Source organism: Phacochoerus africanus, chromosome 2 (assembly GCF_016906955.1).
Source record: "Phacochoerus africanus isolate WHEZ1 chromosome 2, ROS_Pafr_v1, whole genome shotgun sequence".
In the NCBI taxonomy this organism is placed as follows: domain Eukaryota; kingdom Metazoa; phylum Chordata; class Mammalia; order Artiodactyla; family Suidae; genus Phacochoerus; species Phacochoerus africanus.
The window spans coordinates 252136575-252160042 of NC_062545.1; the positions used below are offsets into that span (position 1 = coordinate 252136575).

At 41.3% G+C, this 23468-nt stretch overlaps 1 protein-coding gene across 2 annotated transcripts in view; it reads right to left on the reverse strand.

Moving 5' to 3' along the window:
• The window catches only part of TMEM245 (transmembrane protein 245), a 93878-nt gene extending 75320 nt beyond the window's left edge, over window positions 1-18558 (reverse strand). For both annotated transcript variants that reach the window (XM_047768113.1, XM_047768112.1), the window contains exons 1-3: window positions 17940-18558; window positions 8026-8143; window positions 6389-6490 (exon numbers count right to left, since the gene is read on the reverse strand). In XM_047768113.1, coding sequence (XP_047624069.1) covers window positions 6389-6490; window positions 8026-8143; window positions 17940-18530 — 811 coding nt within the window. In that variant the 5' untranslated portion in view covers window positions 18531-18558. The remainder of the gene's footprint in view (window positions 1-6388; window positions 6491-8025; window positions 8144-17939) is intronic.
• Window positions 18559-23468: the final 4910 nt, after the last annotated feature.

Consider the following 23468-nt stretch of genomic DNA (forward strand, 5'->3'; position numbering starts at 1 on the left):
CACCTGTGGCATATGGAGGTTCTCAGGCCAGGGGTCAAATTGGAGCTGTAGCCGCTGGCCTACGCCACAGCCACAGCCACGCCAGTTCCAAGTCGAGTCTGTGACCCAGACCACAGCTCACGGCAATGCTGGATCCTTAAATCACAGAGCAAGGCCAGCGATCAAACCTGTGTTCTCATGAATACCAGTCAGATTTGTTTTCGCTGAGCCACAACGGGAACTCCCTGCTCTCCACAATGATTGTGTTCCTGTCATTTCCTTTCATGTAACAGTCCAGAATACAGATACCAGAAATCTGGCTTGCATGCCAACACACCACTATCCTGTGTTTATAGGTGATAATAATACCCATCAAAGTTTTATTCCCCCCAAGGATCAAAACCTGGTCTTAGAATTCTTGTCCTCGTAGCTCCCTAGGCTGCCATCATCAGCTGAGTAGAATTTATACCTAAAAGAAAACCATCTGAAAGCCCTGGTTTAGTCCTACATTATTCATATACTTGCAATAAAGCCCTTACTTAGCCCTGGACAAAAGCAGTCAAAAGGACAAAACTGTCCTCAAAATATTAAAAACAGAACTACCACATGATCCAACAATTCCACTTCAGAGTATATACCTAAAGAAAACAAAAACACTAACTCAAAAAAGACACATGCACCCATTATTTATAATAGCCAAGATACAGAAACAACCTAAGTGTCACAATGAAATATAATCTCGCCTTAAAAAAGAACGAAGTCTTGTGATTTGCAACAATATGAATGGACCCCATAAGTGAAATGAATCAGAAAGACAAATACTATATGTTCTCACCTATATGTCGAATCTTTTTTTTTTTTTTGTCTTTTTAGGGCCGTACCCACAGCTTATGCAAGTTCCCAGGCTAGGGGTCAAATTGGAGCTGCAGCCACTGGTCTACACCACAGCCACAGCAACATCAGATCTGACCTGCATCTGTGACCTATACCACAGCTCATGGCAACGCAAGATCCTTAGCCCACTGATCAAGGCCAGGGATCAAACCCTCGTCCCCATGGATACCAATCAGGTTTGTTACTGCTGAGCCACAAGGGGAATGCCTATATCAAGAATCTTAAGCCAACAAACAGCAAGCTCATAGATACGAAGAACAAATTGATGGATGCCAGGGGCGTGGTGAGGTGTGGGAAAAATGAGTGAAAGGAGTCAAAAGGTACAAACTTCTAGTTATAAAAATAAATAGTTATGGGGATGTAATGTGCAGCATAGTGACTACTGTTAATAACACTTAAATGTAGATTTGAAAGTTGCTAAGAGAGTAGGTCTTAAAAGCAACCATAAGAAAAAAAAATTTGGCAACTACGTAAGGCAACAGCTGTTAAATTAGATTACTGTGGTGATATATACAAACGTGGAACCATTATGTTGTATACCTGAAATTAATATAATGATATATGTCAAATATACCTCAACTGGGGGAGGGGGAGTTTAAATGAGAGAAGCCAGAAGACAAAAAAAAAAAAAAGAAAAAGAAAGAAAACTCCTGGGGTGAGGGACAGAGCTGTCTGAATCGCTAAGGGAAAAGGGGAAAAGGAGACAAAGCTAATCAGAGGAACACATGGAAATCACCAAGCTTTCTATCGTAGCTGCCGAACACAGGAAGTTTCCTCTACTGGTTTGATACATAACCCATCAAGAGTCTAACAGATTGTGACCAGGAAGACAGACTAAGCAAAGAAAACCTGACAGCAAAATATAAAATAAAATAAAATCTTTCCTATTTTCCACTGTCAAAGAGATAGGTAATATCTTTGTTTCAAACACTTATTTTAAAATCCTAAATAAAAACTTATGAATAAAAGATGCCTGCGGTTCCTGTTGTGGCTCAGCTGTAATGATCCTGATTAGTAACCATGAGGACGCGGGTTCGATCCTGGGCCTCACTCAGTGGGCTAAGAGTCGGCGTTGCCATGAGCTATGGTGTAGGCTGAAGACACGGCTCAGATCCTGAGCTGCTGTACCTAGGCCACAGGTAGGCCGGCAGCAGCAGCTCCAATTAGACTCTAGCCTGGGAACCTCCACATGCCAAAGGTGCAGCTCTTAAAAAAAATTTAAAAAAAGAATGCCTTACAAGTGTCTGATTACGTACCTACCAAATGAAATAATAAAGTATAACTTAATTAAAAAAAAAACTTCTATAAGGTAGCTATACAAATACACCAGAGTACCACAAATAGCCTTGTTTAGCACAAAATGGAGATGCTAAAAATAATGTAGAAGTATATTCATTGACATAGAAAGGTGTTCATGATATAATTAAATTTAAAATGTGGGTTACAAAACAATTTCATATGATCCAGTTTTACTGTGTTTTAAAAAGTCCAAAGACATAAAAGTCACTAATTAGTTAACATTTTGGTATGATCTATGGACAGTGGGATTTTTTTTTTAATGATTTTTATTTTCTTCCTTTTTGTTTCTTTGTATTTTCTAACTTAACTAACAAACTGATAGCTGAGAAATTAATTTTTTTCCTTAAATACAGCCACATGCCTATGGTCAATCAATCTTCAACAAAGGTGTCAAGAATATATTGACGGGGAAAAGACAGTCTCTTCAGCAAGTGGTACTGGGAAAGTTGGACAGCCGCGTGTAAATCAGTGAAATTAGAACATACCCTTGCGCCACACTCAGAATTAAACTCCAAATGGCTTGAAGACTTACATATAAGACATGACACCATAAAACTCCTAGAAGAGAATGTAGGCAAAACATTCTCTGCCATAAGTTGTACCAATGTTTTCTTAGGACAGTCTCCCAAGGCAATATAAATAAAAGCAAAGATAAATGGACCTAATCGAACTTTTAAGCTTTTGCACAGCAAAGGAAACCATAAACAAAACAAAAAGACAATCCACAGACTGGGAGAAAATACCTGCAAATTATGTAACCAACAAAGGCTTAATTTCCAAAATACACAAACAGTTCATACAACTCAATAACAAAAACAAAAAACAACCCAATCAAAAAATGGGCAGAGGACCTAAACAGACATTTCTCCAGACACACAGATGGCCAAGTGGCACATGAAAAGATGCTCGACATTGCTAATTATTAGAAATGTAAATCAAAACTACTATGAGGTATCATCCCACACTGCTCAGATGGCCATCATTAAAAAGTCTACAAATAGCAAATGCTAGAGAGGGTGTGGAGAAAAGGGAACCCTCCTACACTGTTGGTGGGAATGGAAGGTGGTACAACCACTATGGAAAACAGTATGGAAGTTGCTCAAAAAACTAATAATAGAGTTACTATATGATCCAGCAATCCCACTTGTAGCCATATATCCAGACAAAATTCTAATTTGAAAAGATACATGTACTCCTATGTTCACAGCAACACTATTCACAATAACCAAGACATGGAAACAACCTAAATGTCCATCGACAATGAAGAGATAAAGAAGACATGGTGGGGAGTCCCCTTCATGGCTCAGCGGTTAATGAATCCGACTAGGAAGCATGAGGATGCGGTTGCAATCCCTAGCCTCGATCAGTGGGTTAGGGACCCAGCGTTGCCATGAGCTGTGGTGTAGGTCGAAGACACGGCTCCAATCTGGCATTGCTGTGGCTGGGGTGTAGGCTGGCAGCTGTAGCTCCAATTTGACCCCTAGCCTGGGAACTTCCATATGGTGGGAGTTCTCATCATGGGTCATCAGTAACAAACCTGACTAGTCATGAGGATGCAGGTTTGAACCCTGGCCTCACTCAGTGGGTTAAGAATCCAGCGTTGCTGTGAGCTATGGTATAGGTCCCAGACACGGCTTGGATCCTGAGTTGCTATGGCTACGGTGCAGGCCAGAAGGTGGACCTCCAATTCGACACCTAGTCTGGAAACTTACATATGACACAGGCGTAGCCTTGAAAGGCAAAAAAAAAAAAAAAAAAAGATTATATATATATATATAAAACGTGTTTGTGTGTGTGTGTGATGGAAAGCTACTCAGGCATAAAAAAAGGAGGAAATAATGCCATTTGGGTAGACTTAGAGATTGTCATACTAAGTGAAGTCAGAAAGAGAAAGAAAAATACCATATGAGATCACTTATGTGCGGAATCTAAAATATGATACAAACGAACTTATTTGTAAAACAGAAAGACTATCAGACATAGAGAAGAGACTTGTAATTGCCAGAAAGAGGGAGCAAGGGTGAGGGAGGGATATGTTGGGAGTTTGGGATTAGCAGAAGCAAACTATTATATATAGCATGGATAAACAAGGTCCCATTATATAGTACAAGGAACTATATTCAATATCCTATAATAAACCATAACAAAAAACAATATGAAAAAGTATATATATACATGTATAACTGAATCACTTTGCTGTACAGCAGAAATTATACACACTGTAAATCAACTATACTTTAATAAAATAAATTTTCTAAAATAAGTTTTTTCTTTAAAAAAAATCTGCTCCAATTAGAGGGGTTCCCCTGTAGCACAGTGAGTTAAACATCCAGCATGTCAGTGTAGATACTCAGGTCACTGCTGTGTCACAGGTTAAATCCCAGGCCTGGGAACTTCCCGCATGTGGCAGGCTGGGGTCATTAAAAAAAAAAAAAAAAATCTGTTGCAATTAGCAATCTGCTCTTGCAGTTTACGTAACTATCAGAAAGAAACAAGGGACGAATGTCAATCATTATAAAAACTGCATGCTGTTCAAATTTACCTCTCTGGTCATAGCTGTTGCCACATGGCTGGATACTAAAAGTGCAGCCTGATAATCTCAATGGTCTCCACTGGGGTGGAGATATATATGGTCTCCACCCCACTCCTGCCAAAACCTCCTTACAACTCTTTAGAAGCCTGGATCTTTAATAAATGACATTGGATAAAGGCCACTTACAACCACTGTATCTCAAAAACAATCTTTAAAGGAAGATGGTATATTCAATATTGTAGTAGAAGTTTCAGGCATAGCAATCAGGCAAGATAAGAAGTAAAAGGCATCCAAATTAGAAAGGAAGAAGCAAAACTATTTCTATTTGCAGAGACATGATCTTATACATGCAAAATCCTAAAGAAGTCACAAAAACTATTAAAACTAATAAACAAATTCAGCAAAGTTGAAGGATACAAAATCTAAAAGGATAAATATTCATGACCTTGGATTTGGCAATGGTTTGTTAGATAGGAAATGACATGTGGAAATTAAACAACATGCTTCTGATTAACAAATGTATCAAAGAAAAAAGGGAAATAAAACAATATTTTGATCCAAAGAAAAGAGAAACACAATATATAAAACTTTATGGGATACAAAAGCACTTTTAAGAAAAAAGAAAGATTTCAAATAAATAACCTGACTTTATGATTAACTGCTTAATGGGCACAGGGCTTCCCTTTGGGGTGATGAGTGTGTCTTGGAATCAGATAGAAGTAATGGTTGCACAACACTGTGAATGTACTCAATGCCCCTTTTAAATGACTAATGGTTAATTTTTATGCTATAGGAGTTAAACCTCAATTAAAAATGAGAAAAAGGGAGTTCCCGTCATGGCTCAGTGGTTAACAAATCCGACTAGGAACCATGAGGTTGCAGGTTTGAGCCCTGGCCTTGCTCAGTGGGTTAAGGATCTGGCGTTGCTGTGAGCTGTGGTGTAGGTTGCAGACACCACTCGGATCCTGAATTGCTGTGGCTCTGGCATAGGCCAGTGGCTACAGCTCCGACTGGACCCCTAGCTTGGGAACCTCCACATGCCGTGGGAACGGCCCAAGAAATGGCAAAAAGACAAAAAAAAAAAAAGAGAGAGAGAGAAAGGGGAGTATCCACTGTGGCTCAATGGGTTAAGAACCCAACTAGAATCCATGAAGATGGAGGTTCGATCCTTGGCCTCACTCAGTGGATTAAGGATCCGGCATTGCCACAAGCTGTAGCATGGGTCACAGATGCAGCTCAGCTCCAGCATTGCTGTGGCTGTGACACAGGCCGGTTGTAGTTCCAATTCAACCCCTAGTCTGGGAACTTCTATGTGCCACAGGTGCGGCCCTTTAAAAAAAAAAAAAGAAAAAAATGCAAAAAAAAGGAAGTGGGCATGGCCTAACCATCCAAAAAGAGGTTTTTTTGGCTGCGCACGCAGCAGCATACAGAACTTCCCATGTCAGGGATCAAACCCCTACCACAGGTAACCAGGGCCAATGACAATGGCTGGATGTGACAATGGCTGGATCTTTAATCTGCTGAGCTACAAGGAACTCCCATCTAAAATATTTTAAACAAATTTATTTTCCGTTCAGAATACACCACCAATTTAAAGTGTTCATTACGGCATGTTTTTTTAAATAAAGCTACTCTCCCAAGTACTTCTTAAGAGTAGTATTAATAGAATGCCCTATTTCTTACCAGATGACTCTGCTCCATTCTGTTTTTCATAAAGGGTGCCCACAGACATCAGGAAAACAATAACCAGGAATACTGGAATTCTCCACGAGCCAGCCAGGGATGCTGCAAATTATTAAGAATTAACATTTTTAGTGAAATAAAAACCTAACGCTTGTCTTTAAAAAAAAAAAAAAAAGACTCCGTTTAGTAGACTGACAGAACAATTTGGCATATATGTTAATAATAAAATTGTTTCACCAGGAATATTTTTTTTAAAAGGTCACCAAGACAGCTGAAACCTTAATTCAGGGCTCCTCTCAGAAGTCTAAGCCTGCTTTCAGAGGCCCTGATATAAAGGATTGGGTATGTATCAGCCTACATTTAAGGGGTGTGTACCACCTGAGGAATCACGTCCGTTCTAAAGCACATTTAGGGTTTAATCCCAGAATGACAAGCATCAGGCATAGAACCTTAAATCATGGAGCCTGATTTGATTTCCTGGAAATACCACCAGGTGTGAATTCTCTCTCAAGAAAGGGTGCAATGGCCCACAAAAGCATGGCAAAAACCTTCACTATATCCTCAATGTATAGGGCAAAAATGCTAACAAGGAGCCATGGATCAAAAGCCATTTGCATTTCCCTGAGTTGGCCTACACCCTCATGAACATATCTGCCTGCCTCTCTCCTCTGCCTTCCCCCCAATTCAAAATGCATCCCATTAGGCATTAGGCTATGTTGTGGAGAAACTCCTTTACCATTCCAATCAGCAATGCTACAGAGTAATGCTTTGTTCTACATCAGACTCTGAGCAGAGACATTTTCAAGCAACTCTGGCTTTTATTTTTAACAATAAGGAGCTCTAAAAACTGCTTCTAAGAAGCTATCTACTGCTCTAGGTGACTGAACTTTGTTTTTAAATTTGGTATTTCCGTATACTTAGACTTAGACAAGAGTCCCTGAAAAATCACTCCACAGCATCCTAGAAGCCACTCAGCTAACAGTGAAGAATCTCACGAAACAGGGAACTCATCACGTTGAGCAGCTCTAGCACTATCCTTAAACTGAACAGAGATTTGTCTCTTTGAAGCTACTCGTGGCTCTGACATCCCCCCTCACAGTTACAGACATCTGTTTAAACCACTCTTGCACAGGACACTCCTTCCAATACTTGAAACAGGCTTCCATATTTGATACTTCCTCACCTCCACCTCCTCCCCCACCCCCACAGCCCCTGTGCCCTTTGCTTGCTGAGAGTAAACATCTCCGGCTATCTTAACTATTTCTCACACATGATGCTGAGCAACAGATGTCATTCTCGACTGCGCATCTATCCTCCTTAACAATGACACTCAGAAGTGACCCTGAGAGTCTGAGTGTGCTCTACTTTTTCAGAGATACTTATTTTTAAAAGATCTTTTGGAAAATGAACATTCAAATAATTAAAAGACATTTTAAAGCAAAATACCTGCATTAAAGATTAATGAAAGATTAAAGCAGAGTATTTTCAAACAATTATTTTAAAGAATTTTAAATGCAACCTATAAAACTTCAAAATATTCACTTTGATTTACACGGTCAGCCTCTGCTAACCTTATGCTAGACTTTCTTGGAAAAAGAGACACCCCTGCCCCCCCAACCAAAAGAAAAGAGACCCACCTAAATGAAAAAGCAATATAATCCAGACAGGAATTGAAATTGCTCTCAAGTAGCGTTCAGTGCTTGCATTCCACTTGAATGAAACAGTCAACACATAGCCAACTACCAACGTCCAGATCTTAAATAAATGAAATATAAACAGTTATGGCATATATATACATGAAATAAACATACAATTATGCAAAAGTTGCAAACATCTATACAGCATGAGAACTGTGGATACAACTCAAATAAGATGAAGGTTGGTGGGGTGCTAAAAAGAGTGTGTGCAGGTTTTCCTTCTTCCTCTGCTTAAATAAATCAGGTTTTGAAATAAAGTTATTTGAAATCCCATGAAGTGATGTTATTTAAATATCTGTAATAAAAAATACATAAACATAGCTGTAATTTAAGATATGTTGAAGTTCAAAAACTACTGTATGCACAAAGCTACTTAAAATATTCAATTTTTAAGCTATGGATTTAAATCAAGAGCTTCACCTGGTGGAATTTAAGTTTTCTCTGTAGATTAACATTTACAAAAGAAAAGAAAAAAAAAGAGAAAGCTTTCCTAAAAGATTCTGCTACTGCCAGAGTTCCCATCGTGGCTCAGTAGTTAACAAACAAATCTGACTAAGAACCATGAGGTTTCCGGTTCGATCCCTGGCCTTGCTCAGCGGGTTAAGGATCCGGTGTTGCCGTGAGCTGTGATGTAGGTCACAGACGTGGCTTGGATCCTTCGTTGCTGTGGCTCTGGAGTAGGCTGGGAGCTGTAGCTCCAATTCAACCCCTAGCCTGGGAACTTCCATATGCCACGGGAGTGGCCCTAGAAAAGGCAAAAAGACACACACACACAAAGATTCTGCTACTGTCTATGAAATATGCTTGCTACCTTGAAAAGAATTTTTTTAAAAGCTAGAAAGGCGGCAGCCAGCTGAGGTGTGACCTTGCTGAAATAACCTAGGTAACAGATGGTTAGAATCAAGTCCAGAATTACATGAGGTTGAAGAAGTGTAGCTGAAAAAAATATGACCTCAGGAAGAATCAGTGAGACTTAAGAATAGAGGAACCAGCCAGGTCTCTTCCTCAGTTTTCTCTACACTAAAACTAAACACCTCTAGTACTCACAAAGCAGCAGCACAGCCTACACAGAAACTCTATAATAACTTCAGATAATAGAATACAGACAAAAGAGGGAAAGAATACATTACCTAGAAAAAATGGTAGCACCAAGAACTTACTAAAACATCTGAATCTTGAAAAAAAAAAAAAATGGGCAAGTTAAAACAAAAAAAGGACTTTAAGCTATAATTCAGAGAATGAAGAACTAATATGATTACTACACAAGACAGGAAAAAAAGAACTAGCATGTACTTTATTTTGATCATATCTGTCAATAAATATATTCTTTAGGTCTTAAATGTTTATAGTTTCAGACCTGAGATTTCAGCTTTGGGCCCTTACTAAATAATGATTAAGTTCTGAAAAAAAAAGTGTTAAATATAAAGAAGCTCATCATAAACCATTTAGAACCTGAAAAGTTGATAATCTAAAAGTTCAATAACTGGAAAGTGGTTAACGCAAGATGATTCACTTAATAAAATGTTATGCAACCATTAAAATAGGGTTTTTTTAAAAAGAGTATATAACTTAAAATATTCCTAAAGTATTATTACTATTTTTTTTTTAAGGGCCACATCCACGACATACTGAGGTTCCCAGGCTAGGGGTCGAATCAGAACTGCAGCCACTGGCCCATACCACAGCCACCACAACACCAGATCCGAGCCACATCTGCAACCTACACCACCGCTCACAGCAATGCTGGATCCTTAACCCACTGAGCAAGGCCAGGGATTGAACCTGCATCCTCATGGATCCCAGTTAGATTCGTTTCCGCTGCACCATGACGGGAATTCCAAAATATTCCTAAAATATTACCAGGGGAAAAAAAAAATACAAAAACCATCCATGACATGATTATAGACTGCATGGTAGGAGAAGGAAATGTACTAAAATATTGTACTCGGTGGTAAGACTTCGTTTTTTCCTTATACTTCTTGTTCTGTATTTTCCAAATTGCCTTTAATGAACACTAATTCTTTTATAATGAAAAGAATATTAAAATGTCTTCTTCTTCCATTACTATAAGAACTCTTCCTTCATTTAATATTAAATGAAATATTAGAGATCTTAAGCTCCAGATATAACAGCACAGGGGAAGTAAGAATATAGCTGCTTCAGCACTATTCACAATAGCCAGGACATGGAAACAACCCAAATGTCCATCAACAGATGATTGGATTAGGAAGATGTGGTATATATACACAATGGAATACTACTCAGCCATAAAAAAGAATGGCATAATGCCATTTGCAGCAACATGGATGGAACTAGAGAATCTCATACTGAGTGAAATGAGTCAGAAAGACAAAGACAAATACCATACGATATCACTTATAACTGGAATCTAATATCCAGCACAAATGAACATCTCCACAGAAAAGAAAATCATGGACTTGGAAAATAGACTTGCGGCTGCCCGATGGGAGAGGGAGAGAGTAGGAGGGATCAGGAGCTTGGGGTTATCAGACACAACTTAGAATAGATTTACAAGGAGATCCTGAGTAGCATTGAGAACTATGTCTAGATACTCATACTGCAACACAAAAAAGGATGGGGAAAAAAATGTATACATGTAAGGATAATTTGATCCCCTTGCTGTACAGTGGGGGAAAAAAAAAAAAAGAATATAGCTGCTTCAAAAAAAGTTCAAGCTTGCAGGACCATATAAATTTAACCCTGGGAATTCAGAGAATTTGAGATATGACTGCAGAGCTCTGAACAAAATCTGAGTATAATATTAGTACACTTACATAACACTTGCTATGGGTCAGGCCTTGTTCTAATACTTTATATATATGAAGTCATTTAACCCTCATTATCCCAGGAAATAAGTACTATTCTCACTCCCACTGTACAGATGAGAGAAACAGAGAAGCGACTCACCCAAGGTCACACAGCCAAAAATTGACAGAGTCAGGATTAGAACCCAGGAATCTGGCTCCAGAACCTACGTTCCTAACTATAAGGAGAAAAAAAGGTAGTAGGAGAAAAATAAAGAGAAAAGCTGCTCCAGTCACAAGGGAAAATTTAAAAAGTTGATTTTGACAACTACAAATTGTTGACCTAAAATGATCCTCAGCAAATGGATGGGCCTCAGTGGTATACCACACAGGAGAAATCAGCCCTGCCCTATTAAACATGAAGTCAGTAATTTAGATGAAAGACTAGAAGGCATATTAATCAAATTTGTAGATTACACAAAATTGGGAATAGCCAATATAAATGATTTAAAAAGATATCCTGAAGCTAGAACAATGGGCTAAGCAAACAAGATTAAATTTAACAGAGAGGAAATACAAGGTTCTGGTTTGAGGTTCAAAGCTCAACTACACAAGGACAGAATGGGAAGAGGGCAGCTGGTCCGAAGTATAACTGGTGTGAATGGCTATTCATAAAAGTACACTACCCACATCAGGGAAAGTGACTGTTTCAGTGACAGATGCGCTATCAAACCTCAGGAAATGGAAATCACAACGCAGGAGTTACATATATAGCTCGGGGGAATAAGCTGTTTAGCTTAGAAAAGAGAAGGAAATAACATTTGATAGCTATCTTCAGACGTAATTTTCTGTGGTTCCAAGGGCAGAACAGGTGGAAATTAGGAAGCAACATATTTCAGCTCAATATGAGGATAAATTTTTCTAACAAACTATAGATGTCTAAAATGAGAATAAGCTACCATTACTAAAAGTTTGAGCAACAGTTGACCGAAAGTCAGGGCTGACAAAGTAGAAGAGTGTTCCCTCAGTGAGAAGCTGAACTAGAAGATCACAAGAAGATAAATACTTTCAGATTTTAGGCCTATGATACTTTTCAACCAGTCTCCAAGAAGTTTTTGTCTCTTATCTGTATTCACAAGGAATTAGTATCACTTGCAAGGAGAGGAAAGAATGAGAGACTGCATACTTAAGATTTTTTAAGGGAAACTCATGGTCTAAAAAGAAGCATGTGTTTTCGCCCCGTAAACCTGAAAGTCACAGATAACCTCATTTCAGTTTAAAACAACAGCTTATTAAATATACCTCCCAGCTCCACTTTTAGGAATTTGGTTTACAAAAGAACTTCTGCAGCATGTAGAAGTTCCCGGGCCAGGGATCCGAGCTGCTACAGAGACGAAAACACAGGTAACCTGCTATGCCACAAAAGAACTCCAAATAGTAAATGTTTTTAACTTAAAAAAAAAAAAAAAGTCTTCTGGCTTATCAATTTCTTTTCAATATTTTCAAAAGAAAAGATTCGCAGAATATTACAAGTTCAAAAAGTATGGACATTTATAAAAACACTTTAAAGTTTCTATTAAACCAATTTGATTTTACAGTTGACAATGTTTAAAAATGGCTATCTGACCCCAATATACATTCAGAGATAAAATAATCTGGTAGGAACACATTCTAAAAGGCACCTAGAAGAAAAATGTTTATACTATGCTACTATTAAACAGAAAGAAGTATATCTGAAAGTGCTATCACAGAAAGATTCCACAATACAGTAATAATGAAAGGGCAATGATAAAAGAGAATTAGATCTATGTATGTCATTTCATTTTTATTTTAAAAAACAAAAATCTTTTACTTTTACTTTCATCATATAAATTTCTTGCTGCCTAAATTTTTTGTATACGTAACAAGCATATTTTACCTGAGTCAGTTTTTTTCTCAATGAGTCAACTTTTTAAATCGCTAAAGATTCTTTACAACTTACTGAAAATAAGGATTTTGTACATTCAAATTTCATACATAACTTCCAGTATGAATTCCGAAAAGTGTGCCTCTAAGAGAGCTTTTTATTTTTGTCTGAGAGATATGTTTAGCCTCTAAGCAAAGCTATTCAAGTATGAATTTTCTTTCAGGAATAAGTCAATAAGCAATAGTTTATACAAAAGAGCGCATACTTTCCCAAATTTATGATCTTCAGAGCAATGTGTCCTTTTCAAAATATACATTCAATACTCATTTTAAAGCACTAAGCTATGCTAGATAATAAAGACTGTCTGTAAAAACTGGAAACATTTATTTAACACTACAAGTAAAGCAAACTAGTAAACAATCACATTTTCCTTGCATTTGACTTACTAACCACAATATACTTTTCTTATTAAGATGTTAAATGCATAAAACACAGACTGGGCCCTTTAGACTATGTCTTTATTTTATCATTTACTGTGATCTGGGCATTAGCTGGAAAAACAACTTGATGTGCTCCTGTCGCACATTTTTGCAAAAGAGTTTCCTAAGTCTTTAATAGAGAAAATAAAACTACTTCTTCCCTAGCTATGGAGCCACAGCCCGGATCATAGTCCCAATCGCAAACTGCTTCAGGGACTTCATTTATTCTAACTTGAAAACTGTGTTCTCTTCATGGTGTGGCAACTTTGAGTCAAGAATCTTTCATAATCAAAGTATCTAACTGAGAAAAAAACCTAAGCACCAGAAACTTCCCTCCTTACTGTTGCCAGGCAAGTAAAAGCACATCTAGGATCGGAATGGAGCAGGTCTGGCCAGCTGGCTAATGTACACTTTCTGAGAGCCTTGCTGGCAGTACTGCCAAACTCCAGGAACCTTAGAAATTGCCCAAGCCAACCCCACAATTACACAACCAGGACTGAGTAGGCCAAATGGGCCCTAGTCTTGTCCAAGGTCACAAAGCAAGCTATAGCAGAGCTCAGTTCAGAGCTCTTCTTATGCTCCAGTCACCATTCTTTCCACTTCATACTACTTTATAAAATAAAATGGAAACAACAGGATCAGAGACTATAGAGAAAACAAATCTGTGACTACTGCAAAAACTGTAAATGTCCTCAAACATTCTAACAAGTCTGAACAATGGAGAGAGGAAGACCCAAAAGACTCTCAGCAAAGAAAATGGTGGAGTAGGAAGACCATTAGCCTTTGAGCTTTATCCTGGCAACTCCACTCCAAGCCAAGATGCTCAGGACCCTTAAGGACTGAGTTATATGTGAGTTTGGTGCAAAAGATGATTTAGAAATCAGTGTTCAGAAATTACTTACTGGGAGTTCCCGTTGTGGCTCAGTGGTTAACGAACCCAACTAGGAACCATGAGTTTGCAGGTTCAATCCCTGGCCTCCTTCAGTGGGTTAAGGATCCGGCGTTGCCGTGAGCTGTGCTGTAGGTCACAGACACAGCGCAGATCTGGTGTTGCTGTGGCTGTGGCATAGACCTGTGGCTACAGCTCCAATTAGACCCCTAGCCTGAGAACCTCCATATGCCGAGGGTGCGGTCCTAGATAAAAAGCACACAAAAAAAAAGAAAGAAAGAAAGAAATCACTTACTAAGTGTGTATAATATCCTAATATATTTGAAACTGTTTAAAAAGAATTGCTGGAGTTCTCATCATAGCTCAGCGGGGATGAACCCAACTAGTATCCATGAGAATTCGGGCTCCATCCTTGGCCTTGTTCAGTGGGTTAAGGATCCGGCATTGCCATGAGCTATGGTGTGGATCACAGATGTAGCTCTCATTTGACCCCTAGCTTAGGCACTTCTGTATGCTGCAAAGTATGGCCCTAAAAAGGGAAAAAAGAATTGCTTACATTATAACTGATTAGTCTTCCACTTGCAAGCAGGATGGAGTGCTGGGAGAAGAAAAGAGCAAGGCAACTGAAGGAATCCCAAAGTAAGGTGATAGCAACTGAACTGAATGATAAACTGGTAGCAAAGGAAAATACTGGTACTGAAGACACTGACAAAGGAAAGCTGGATAGGACTTGGAAATAACTGAACAGATACAACGATAAAAGAGAAGAGAGATGACTAAGGTTCTAGAGGACTGGAATCCAGGGGTCTTTGTGGGAATATGTACGCTTAATCCAATCTTGTATTCTCCTATTTTTTCCCTAACTAAAATCATTATATACTTAAAAAAATAAACTAAAATATTTAAGTACAATGTATTAGGGGAAAACTGTTTAAAATCCTTCCTGAAGGTTTTGATGACAAAGGGACTTCAACTGCTGATACGTCTGTTGAGTACCATTTACTGACAATGAACAGAACAATCTCTAAATCAGTCTTCTCACCTATGAAATCCCCCCTCCTATTTCACATGATTGTTGTCAGAATCAAATAACACACATGAAAGCGCCTACCAGTACATTATAGCTGCTCACAGGTGGATCTTAAATGTAGGAACTGTCAGCTCTCCATAATGCAGATTTGCTTAAATTAACTTTTTTAACTCCCCCATCCATACCTCTCAGGGCAGGCTACAATTTATAAGTTGTCTAGAAAGCATAAAGACTCTTACGATCACAGGCAGCCCTGCACGGGCTCACAAAACCAAACTGGCTGTAAACTATGAGACAGAAAGTTATAGAGAGAGCCCCTGCTCAGTCACATGACCTTTCACTTCATGTCAGGCCTTAATCGGCACTTTTGGCGGCAAGCCAAGGACTCCCTGTCTCTGTTTCCCAGGTACACTTTTAACCACACCACATCCAACCACCACCCCCAAGGACTGCTGCAAGAAAACACAACCACAAATGTCTCTCAAACTCAGATCAACCTCCAGGCTCTCCTCTTTGAACTTAGCCCCTCTACCACTCCCTACTGGCTTCTAATAAACTCACACTGTGTCTTCCTTAATGGGTATTTTTACCCCTTCCTCCCTTGCCCCCATCGCCTTTGTCAAACAGTTGAGTAACAAACCTTTTTAAAATCATTGTCTTGACCTGCCTACCCCTGCCTAACCTAATCAGTCTTGGCCCTTACTTCTCTTCTGCTCATCCACAACCCATACAAGGGCATTTAAATAAAACACAAGGATGGAGGTTTATTTTCATGCTACACAAACTGAGCTACAGGCACTTTTTCACAATTACTCAATTCCTCATTTCTTTCTACTATCTGAGAGTGACTAGCAGAAATGTGCCAGTTTCTAGTAATCACACCAATTTACCCATGCATTCAATTCTTACCTTACTATGAAAATACTGTTCATACATGTTAGGTCTTTCTTCCCTAATTTGCTGTAGTTTGATGGATGTTCTACTTGGTCTTGCCGACAGCAATTTACAGTAAACTGCAGTGTCAACAGTCAAAATGTTAGCAGAATCTATAAATGTCTCAATTTGACAAGAATGAACTTCTTGAGGGTAGGAATCGAGTTATAGTAATCTTTATATTTCTGAACGGCATATAGTATTCTGCCTTCTGTGTAAGAGACAATCAACTTAAGTGAATTGTGAAACAAGGTGAAAGTAACACGGAGCTGGGACTCCATAAATGTGAACCTTGGATTTGTTCAAAGTCTGAGCAACTTTAGGGTAATCACGTTCTCAGGATCTCAGAAACGGCTCCTGAAGAGTGGTAGGCTTTAGGCAATAAAGAATAAATTAATTCTAGGATTATTTCCAACAGACAATCTATCAAGCCCCAAGAGGTGAAAGGGGGTGGTTCCACACCCCTCCCTCCTACCAAAATTGAAATAACTCAGGCCTATTGGAGGCCAAGGATTCTGGCTGATCGCTGAGCAGTTGCACATACAGGCAGCATCCCAAAATTACGGATGAAGTGCTCCACAATACCTTGCTGGCCCAAAATTGGTGGGTAATGAACATGTATTTGTGTGACTGTCTTCTCCACAAGAATATGCTCTCAAATACGGTAATATGGACCTTGAAGACAGAGCCTGCATCTTTCTCCTTTTAAACCCCTCAAAACGCCCAGTACCTAACAATATACTCAATCAACTTTTAATTTGAACTGGGAGGCTGTACTGATAAAGAGCAAGAGAAGACAGGAGTTCTGGAATCAATCACCAACTCTGTCAATAACCTCAGGCAAGTCAAAAACCTGCTTGACAGTAAGGGGAATTATTCTGCAGCCTGATATCGAGGTGCACTGAACACTAACAAAAGTGAATATATTTTTTAAATGGTACTGATTATTGATTTAATAGTATTCTTATGCATTAAATATCCACTGATATTTGCCCGCGGTGAAATATATGAATAATTTACAATATGGTCTGAGTTAGGAAATCCCTTCCAATTCTAAAAAGCTCCTTAATTTTCTAAGAATAAGCTCAGGATGATCCAAGAATCACAAATATACCTATCCTTCACCCACACTACTTAAGTAATTCAGATGGGAGGAAATGTGATGTCACACAGCAGTTCCTGCACAACAAAAGTAATTCCCAAAAATAGTGTGGCGAAGAAGCGGCCCCGGAGGCTCAGCACCCAATGCTCTGGCACGAAATATACTGAAATCACCTGAACTGAGAGGCAGCTCTGAACTATTAAGAAAGGTCTGTTGTAGGACTTGAGAAACCTGAGTCAACCATTCCTCTCTTTGTCCCTACCTAGCCTTAGCTAGTAAGAAGTCACCTCTCCTATCTGTAGCATAACAGGTTGGACTAGGATATCTAAGGTCCCTTCCAGTTCCAACACCCAGGAAAGTCCCCGGTGAGCAGAAATAAAGATGGCTAGAGCCCCGCTCTCCCCGATCAGAAGTAAATTCTTGTCCACCCGCCGATGCACTGCAAAGCGGAACAGCGATTCCCCGCAGGGAACACGTCCCGCTAAGAGGGCTGGCTATGAAAGGGGCTGGGGACCTGGAGGCTGTTTCAAACTACACCCGCCCTCACTTTGGAAGGAAGGGCGCAAAGTTCCTCCCGCGCACGGGAAAGAAGGCAAAGACGAACAGTGTCCGCCCTGCACGTTTGGACCTTTGGCCGCCCTTACATAGTGCGAAGGGACCGCAGACTCGCACGCCAGCGAACTGGGGGGAGTGGTGAAGAGAATGCAGGCCCGCGGGGACAGCCGAGGCCCCCGGCCGAAGCTCACTCACCCACAGGCTGCTGAAATAGTCCAGCCCGCGGCAGATGAGAACGCCGGCGTGCACCAGCAGCACCTGCACGCCCAGGTAGCTGCCCAGACTGTAGAGGCCGTAGAGGAGAGGGCCGCCGGCGCCAAGCAGCAGCAGCAGGCGGCGGCGGCGCAGCGCCTGCTCACCCAGGGCCTCCACGCCATAGTCGGCGAAGCAGAGTGGCAGCAGCAGTGCGGCCAGCACGATGGGCGTGTGCGAGCGATGCAGGCGCTGCAGCCAGTGGCGGCCCAGGCGCGTCAGCGAACTCTTGAAAGGGTGCAGGAAGGTGCCGCACAGCACCGCCCACAGCAGCGGCCGCAGAAAGGCCTCGAGGATGAAGTAGACAAGCACGGCAGCGCCGCAGCACAGGCACACGAACAGCACCGCCCCGGTGTTGTAGAAGGCCTGCTTGATGGGCTTGTCGAAGCGCAGCGCCAGTGCCGCCGTCCGCGGGGTCTCCCCGCAGCCGCCGCTGCTGCCTGGCCCGACCGCACGCTGAACTCGCGGCGCCCGACCCGGGGAGCCCCGCGGACTGGGCGCCTCGTCAGGGCCGCCGCCGCCGTCGTCGGCCATGGTACCTCCGCAGCCGCCAAGAGGCGGTACTGGGAAGCCGGGAGGGAGCTCAGGGAGAGATGGAGGACGGGCAGTGCGCGGCATTGTGGGAATTATAGTTCCTAGCTGGCCATTGTGCGCTTATAGGCCCTTTAGGGGACTACAATTCCCAGAGAGCATAGAGCGCGTTCCTTTGCCCTCGGGCTCCCTTCGCTCATTGGTCCCTGAGGAATCCAGGTAACAGGTTTCTGGGCTCAACATCTTATGAGACCAAAACAACAAAAAAGACTACTCCCCACCAAATACAGTATAAGAGCAATGTATACTAGCTCAATGTTAGTCACAAGGTAGGGGGAAATGTCAGATAACCTTTCCAAAAAATACCCTGAATAGTAATTAAACAAACAAACAAACAAACAAGAGACCCCCCCCCCCAAACTCCTTCACTCAGTAGTTAATGCCAATTTTTCGTCAGGCGGAATCCCCAAAGAGGCACTACATTCACAGATTTAAAACCCAGGCTGCTCATTACAATCCGCGAGGGAATACTTATAAAAGACTGATCACCAGATTCTATTTTGTTGATTTACTTAATAAACACTTATAGTGTTTGCCCTGATGCGTTTGGCAGGATTTTAAATAGTGATTCCCACACGGCAGACCCTGTTACAAATGTTTTATTCTCATCAACTCATTTAATCCTTAGAACAACCCTACAAAGGAGGCAGTGTTCTCATCCCTACTTTACAAAAAGAAAAACTGAGGCACAAAGAAGTAAAGTACCTTGTCAAGGTAAACAGCTAGTAAGTGGCAGAGGCAGGATTCAAACTCAGAGTTTGGCTCCTAAGTCTCTTCTTACCTGCTCAGCCAATTAACGGTTCTGACAAGGGATCCTTTGGTATATTTTTTAAAGCTCTTCAGAAGAGTAATGTGCACCTATTGTTGACAACCATGTAGGTGTCAGTGCAGGAGCAATTTAACTCCTAAAAGAGCTCTAAGTCAGAGTCTCAAACTGCTACTATTTCGAGACCTGAGGTCAGGTCAGTTAAGCCCCCAATCCCAATTTTCCCTCTGACACATGGGAGTAATAACAGAAACTCCTGTGTTAGATCAGAAAAAGGAAGCTCTGGGACAGTACAGGATGCTCCTGTTCTCCCCTTGGAAAGGTCCTGGGATCCAAGCCTACTACTTATAAAAACACCTTGAACAGCATTTTTATTTAGAAGAGAGAGATAGAGGGAGTGGGGAAGGTAAAGAAGAGGAAGAGGAAGGAGAGGAGGAAGGGGAGGAAGAGAAGGAAGAGGAAGAAGAAGGAAGAAAGGAGGGAGAGAGGAATTCCGTTACCGAGTATTCATAATGTGAGCGCTTTGAAACTCTGCAGGTTATCCCTCTTCTGTTGTCCATAAATTTTAAAATGAAAGAAAAAGTAACTCCTTTCTAGATCATTTTTGGGTTTCGGATCACAGTTCTTGTTTTTCAGGTGATCTTTGAACTTTTAACTCTGCAAATATTTTGCTGCAGTTGTCCTCCGTTTTGCTTTGCTTCTTAACTACTTTGTCTGGGGCTGCCGAAATTATGATTATAAATTATGGTCACGTTTGCTTTCAGTAACCTTTTTACACTGACTTAAGCTCCCATTTATATAAGAATGATTCCTCAGTCTCCCTCCCAAAAAGTTCTCAGTAATTTCCAGGGAGTCCCAATGAGGGTACCTCTCCTATGTACCTGTAGCCAGGAGCTAAACACCAACCCCTCTATGTCCACCCTGCTGCCCACATAGCTCCTTGAGCTCAGTACCCATCATAAGATTGCCAGAGCCTGTGTCACTATTCCCAGATCATGAATATTCCCAAATTTCGAATCCTCTGGGTTTAGAAGGCAAAGCATTAAGGTGCCAATGCAGGTTTCCACTCAGAAATGGGAAAAAAATCCTTCTCCCTGACTTGAAGACTCTGTGATCCTTGGGAACCCAAGCCCTAAAGCAGGTTTCTTGTGCTCAGTGTATTATAACTCTTCTCATGAAGAGTTCCTTCCATGTCTGACCTTCAGTCCTCTAACCACAAAACCCATCTGAAGGGTCAGTGAGAGAACAAAGACCAAGCCATCCTCTCTGTCCTCCTCCAACCAAAGATTTGGTTCTCTTCCTAAAGATCCCATGTAACACAGCAAAAGCATCCATCATTGGATGCAAACAGAACCTGACATGGGTATGCACTGGATAAGCGGGGGTGGGATAATATTGCCTAAATTGTGTTTGGGGCCCCAGATCAACAAATCAAAAGTGCCCTATCGTCGTGCACTGCTTCTGAGTCTCAATGAGAGGCAAAATTCCTGACCACTTCAAAACTGTTCTAATGGCCAAAGCAAGAGAACTGACAGGTTCTGACAGAATTTCTAGTCAAGAAAGGAACTAAGAAATGAAGCTGAAGCAACAGAAACTAAGCAGACTAACACTTATATGGCCTAACGCAAGGCTGGGTTCCTATAGGATTTTGTTCACCTTGCTGTGACTGTATTCTCTACTTTGCAGTCAAAGTCAGTGGTTGCTTCATTTCTGTGTTCCCAGCACCTGACACAGCATGGGCCATTCGGAGTACAGAGTACAAACCCTGTGTTTGCTGAACAAGTGGATACATGATTTGCTATCCTTTCAAAAAAGCTTGTTTGTGCTTCCTGTGAGAAACAGAATTGAAATGCTGGGAATGTTTCTGCTGTGTGTTTCTAGGATTGAGAACAGAGAAAAATTAAAACACTGGGATGTAAAAGTTCCTGTCGTGGCACAGTGGAAACGAATCTGATTAGGAACCATGAGGTTGCGGGTTTGATCCCTGGCCTCACTTGGTGGGTTATGGATCCGGCGTTGCCGTGAGCTGCAGTGTGGGTCGCAGACACTGCTCAGGTCTGGCATTGCTGTGGCTCTGGCATAGGCTGGTGGCTACAGCTCCAATTAGACCCCTAGCCTGGGAACCTCTATATGCCTCGGGTGCGGCCCTGAAAGGACAAAAGAAAAAAAAACAAAAAAGAAAAGAAAAAATACTGGGATGTAGGACCTACAAACTAAATTCGGGAAAGACAGAGTCCACTCAACTCTCTAGCTCACAGAGCATGTGCTTTTAAGGCATCTGCAAAATGCAAGCCTACCTGAGTTTTCTTTGTTGGTCCCGCACTGCAACTCACTCCAACCACCTCAAGGAAAAACAGCCTTTGCAGGCATCCAGGATACAGCGGAGGTGAAATAGATTCAGAAGAGTGAATCAAGCTGACCACACTGCCTTCGGCCTTTCTGTTGCATGAACCAATGAATTTCCTAACCATTAAGCCAGTTTCAGTTCAGTTTTACATTTCCTGCAACAGAAAGCATTCTGGCTGATAAAATGATACCTATGTCACATCACTGAGGCCTGTGAGGATGAAAGGGGAGAGTGTGTTAAAAGCAGCAGCACAGAGCCTGGGACGCCATGAGAATCTGACAGTAACTCTCAGGGCGACCCTTCATTTTGTCTTGAAGAAGCCAAGACACAGCTCTTAAACAACAGTCAATGTTCACTGACTCCCAAGATACCACCCCAAAGATAACACAAGCACAGGCACAGAAAGGATTCTCCAGGACATTGTATCTATCTTAGAGTCTTTGCTGAGTCTTAATAAGCACCTGCTTTATACAAAACCCGGTGCTCACAGTGGACTGTGTACGTGATGTCTAAAGTGGTATATACAGCGCGGAAGGAGAGGCTGTGTGAAAATGTAATCAAACTGACATGCCTTCAGATTCCAGATATGAGTTACCACTTTCTTTCACTAAGCCCATATACATCCTGCTGCTTTTGAATCCTAAGCGTTACTTGTTTGCACACACTTGGTACCATGCTGATGTCACTGCAACCTCTGGCTGGGCCCTCTGTCTGCCCTCTCGCTCCACTCTAATCAAGTCTCTACATTGCAGCCAGCATGATCCTTTTTTCTTTTCTTTTTTTTCTTTCTTTCTTTCTTTCTTTCTTCCTTTCTTTCTTTCTTTTTCTGGCCACACCTGAGGCATGTGGAAGTTTCTGGGCCAGGGATCGAACCTGCACCACAGTAGTGACCCATGCTGCTGCAGTGACAACCCTGGATCCTTGACCCATGGCAAAACAAGAGAATTCTGAGTGAGCTTTCTAATACACAATCTGATCCCTTCGAAGCCTCCTTACCCTGAGGGAAGATGTCCAAGCTCTTTATTATGACTCATAATAAAGTGATGGGATCACACTCACCCCTCCCCACTTCCTGCCTCATCCTTTATCCTCCAGCACTTGGGTGGCCCTCATAGATATCCAGGTCCTAATCCCTAGAACATTACTGGCACTTTTGCAGATATAATTAGCTTAAGGATTTCAATATGGGGAGATTATTCTGGATTATATAGATGGGGCCTAAGTATAATTCTAAGTATCTTTTTGGGGAAGGGGAGAGAGATTAGACTACCAAAGAAGAGAAGCCTTCTGACATCTCCAACCACAAAGGCAGACATTGCGGCCACAAGGCCTTTGGCCAAGGAATGCCCACAGCTACCAGAAACAGCAAGATCCAAGGAAGTATGCTCTCCCGGAGTTTCCAAAAGAAACCAGCCCTGCCAACACCTTGACTTTAGCTTCATCCGATCCAGTTCAGATCTCTGGCCTCCAGAAGTGCAAGATAATACATTTCTGCTGTTTTAAGCCACTAAATTTATGGCGACTTGTTACAGCAGCAGTAGGAAACTTATATAAACCTTGCTAACTGACAGTGGTTCCCATACACATCCTGCTGGTCTTTCTTCTGGGGTTGTTTCCGCTTTCCTGGAGATGCTTCTTTTGCCTGCTTCACTTCTATTCTTTCCTTCAAGAGTCAGCCTTAGTACCACCACCTGCTTTCCTGGTTGCCTGGGAGTGGGGAGGATTCCTACTCCAGGTTTGCACCACACCTGAGCATTTCTTTACACTG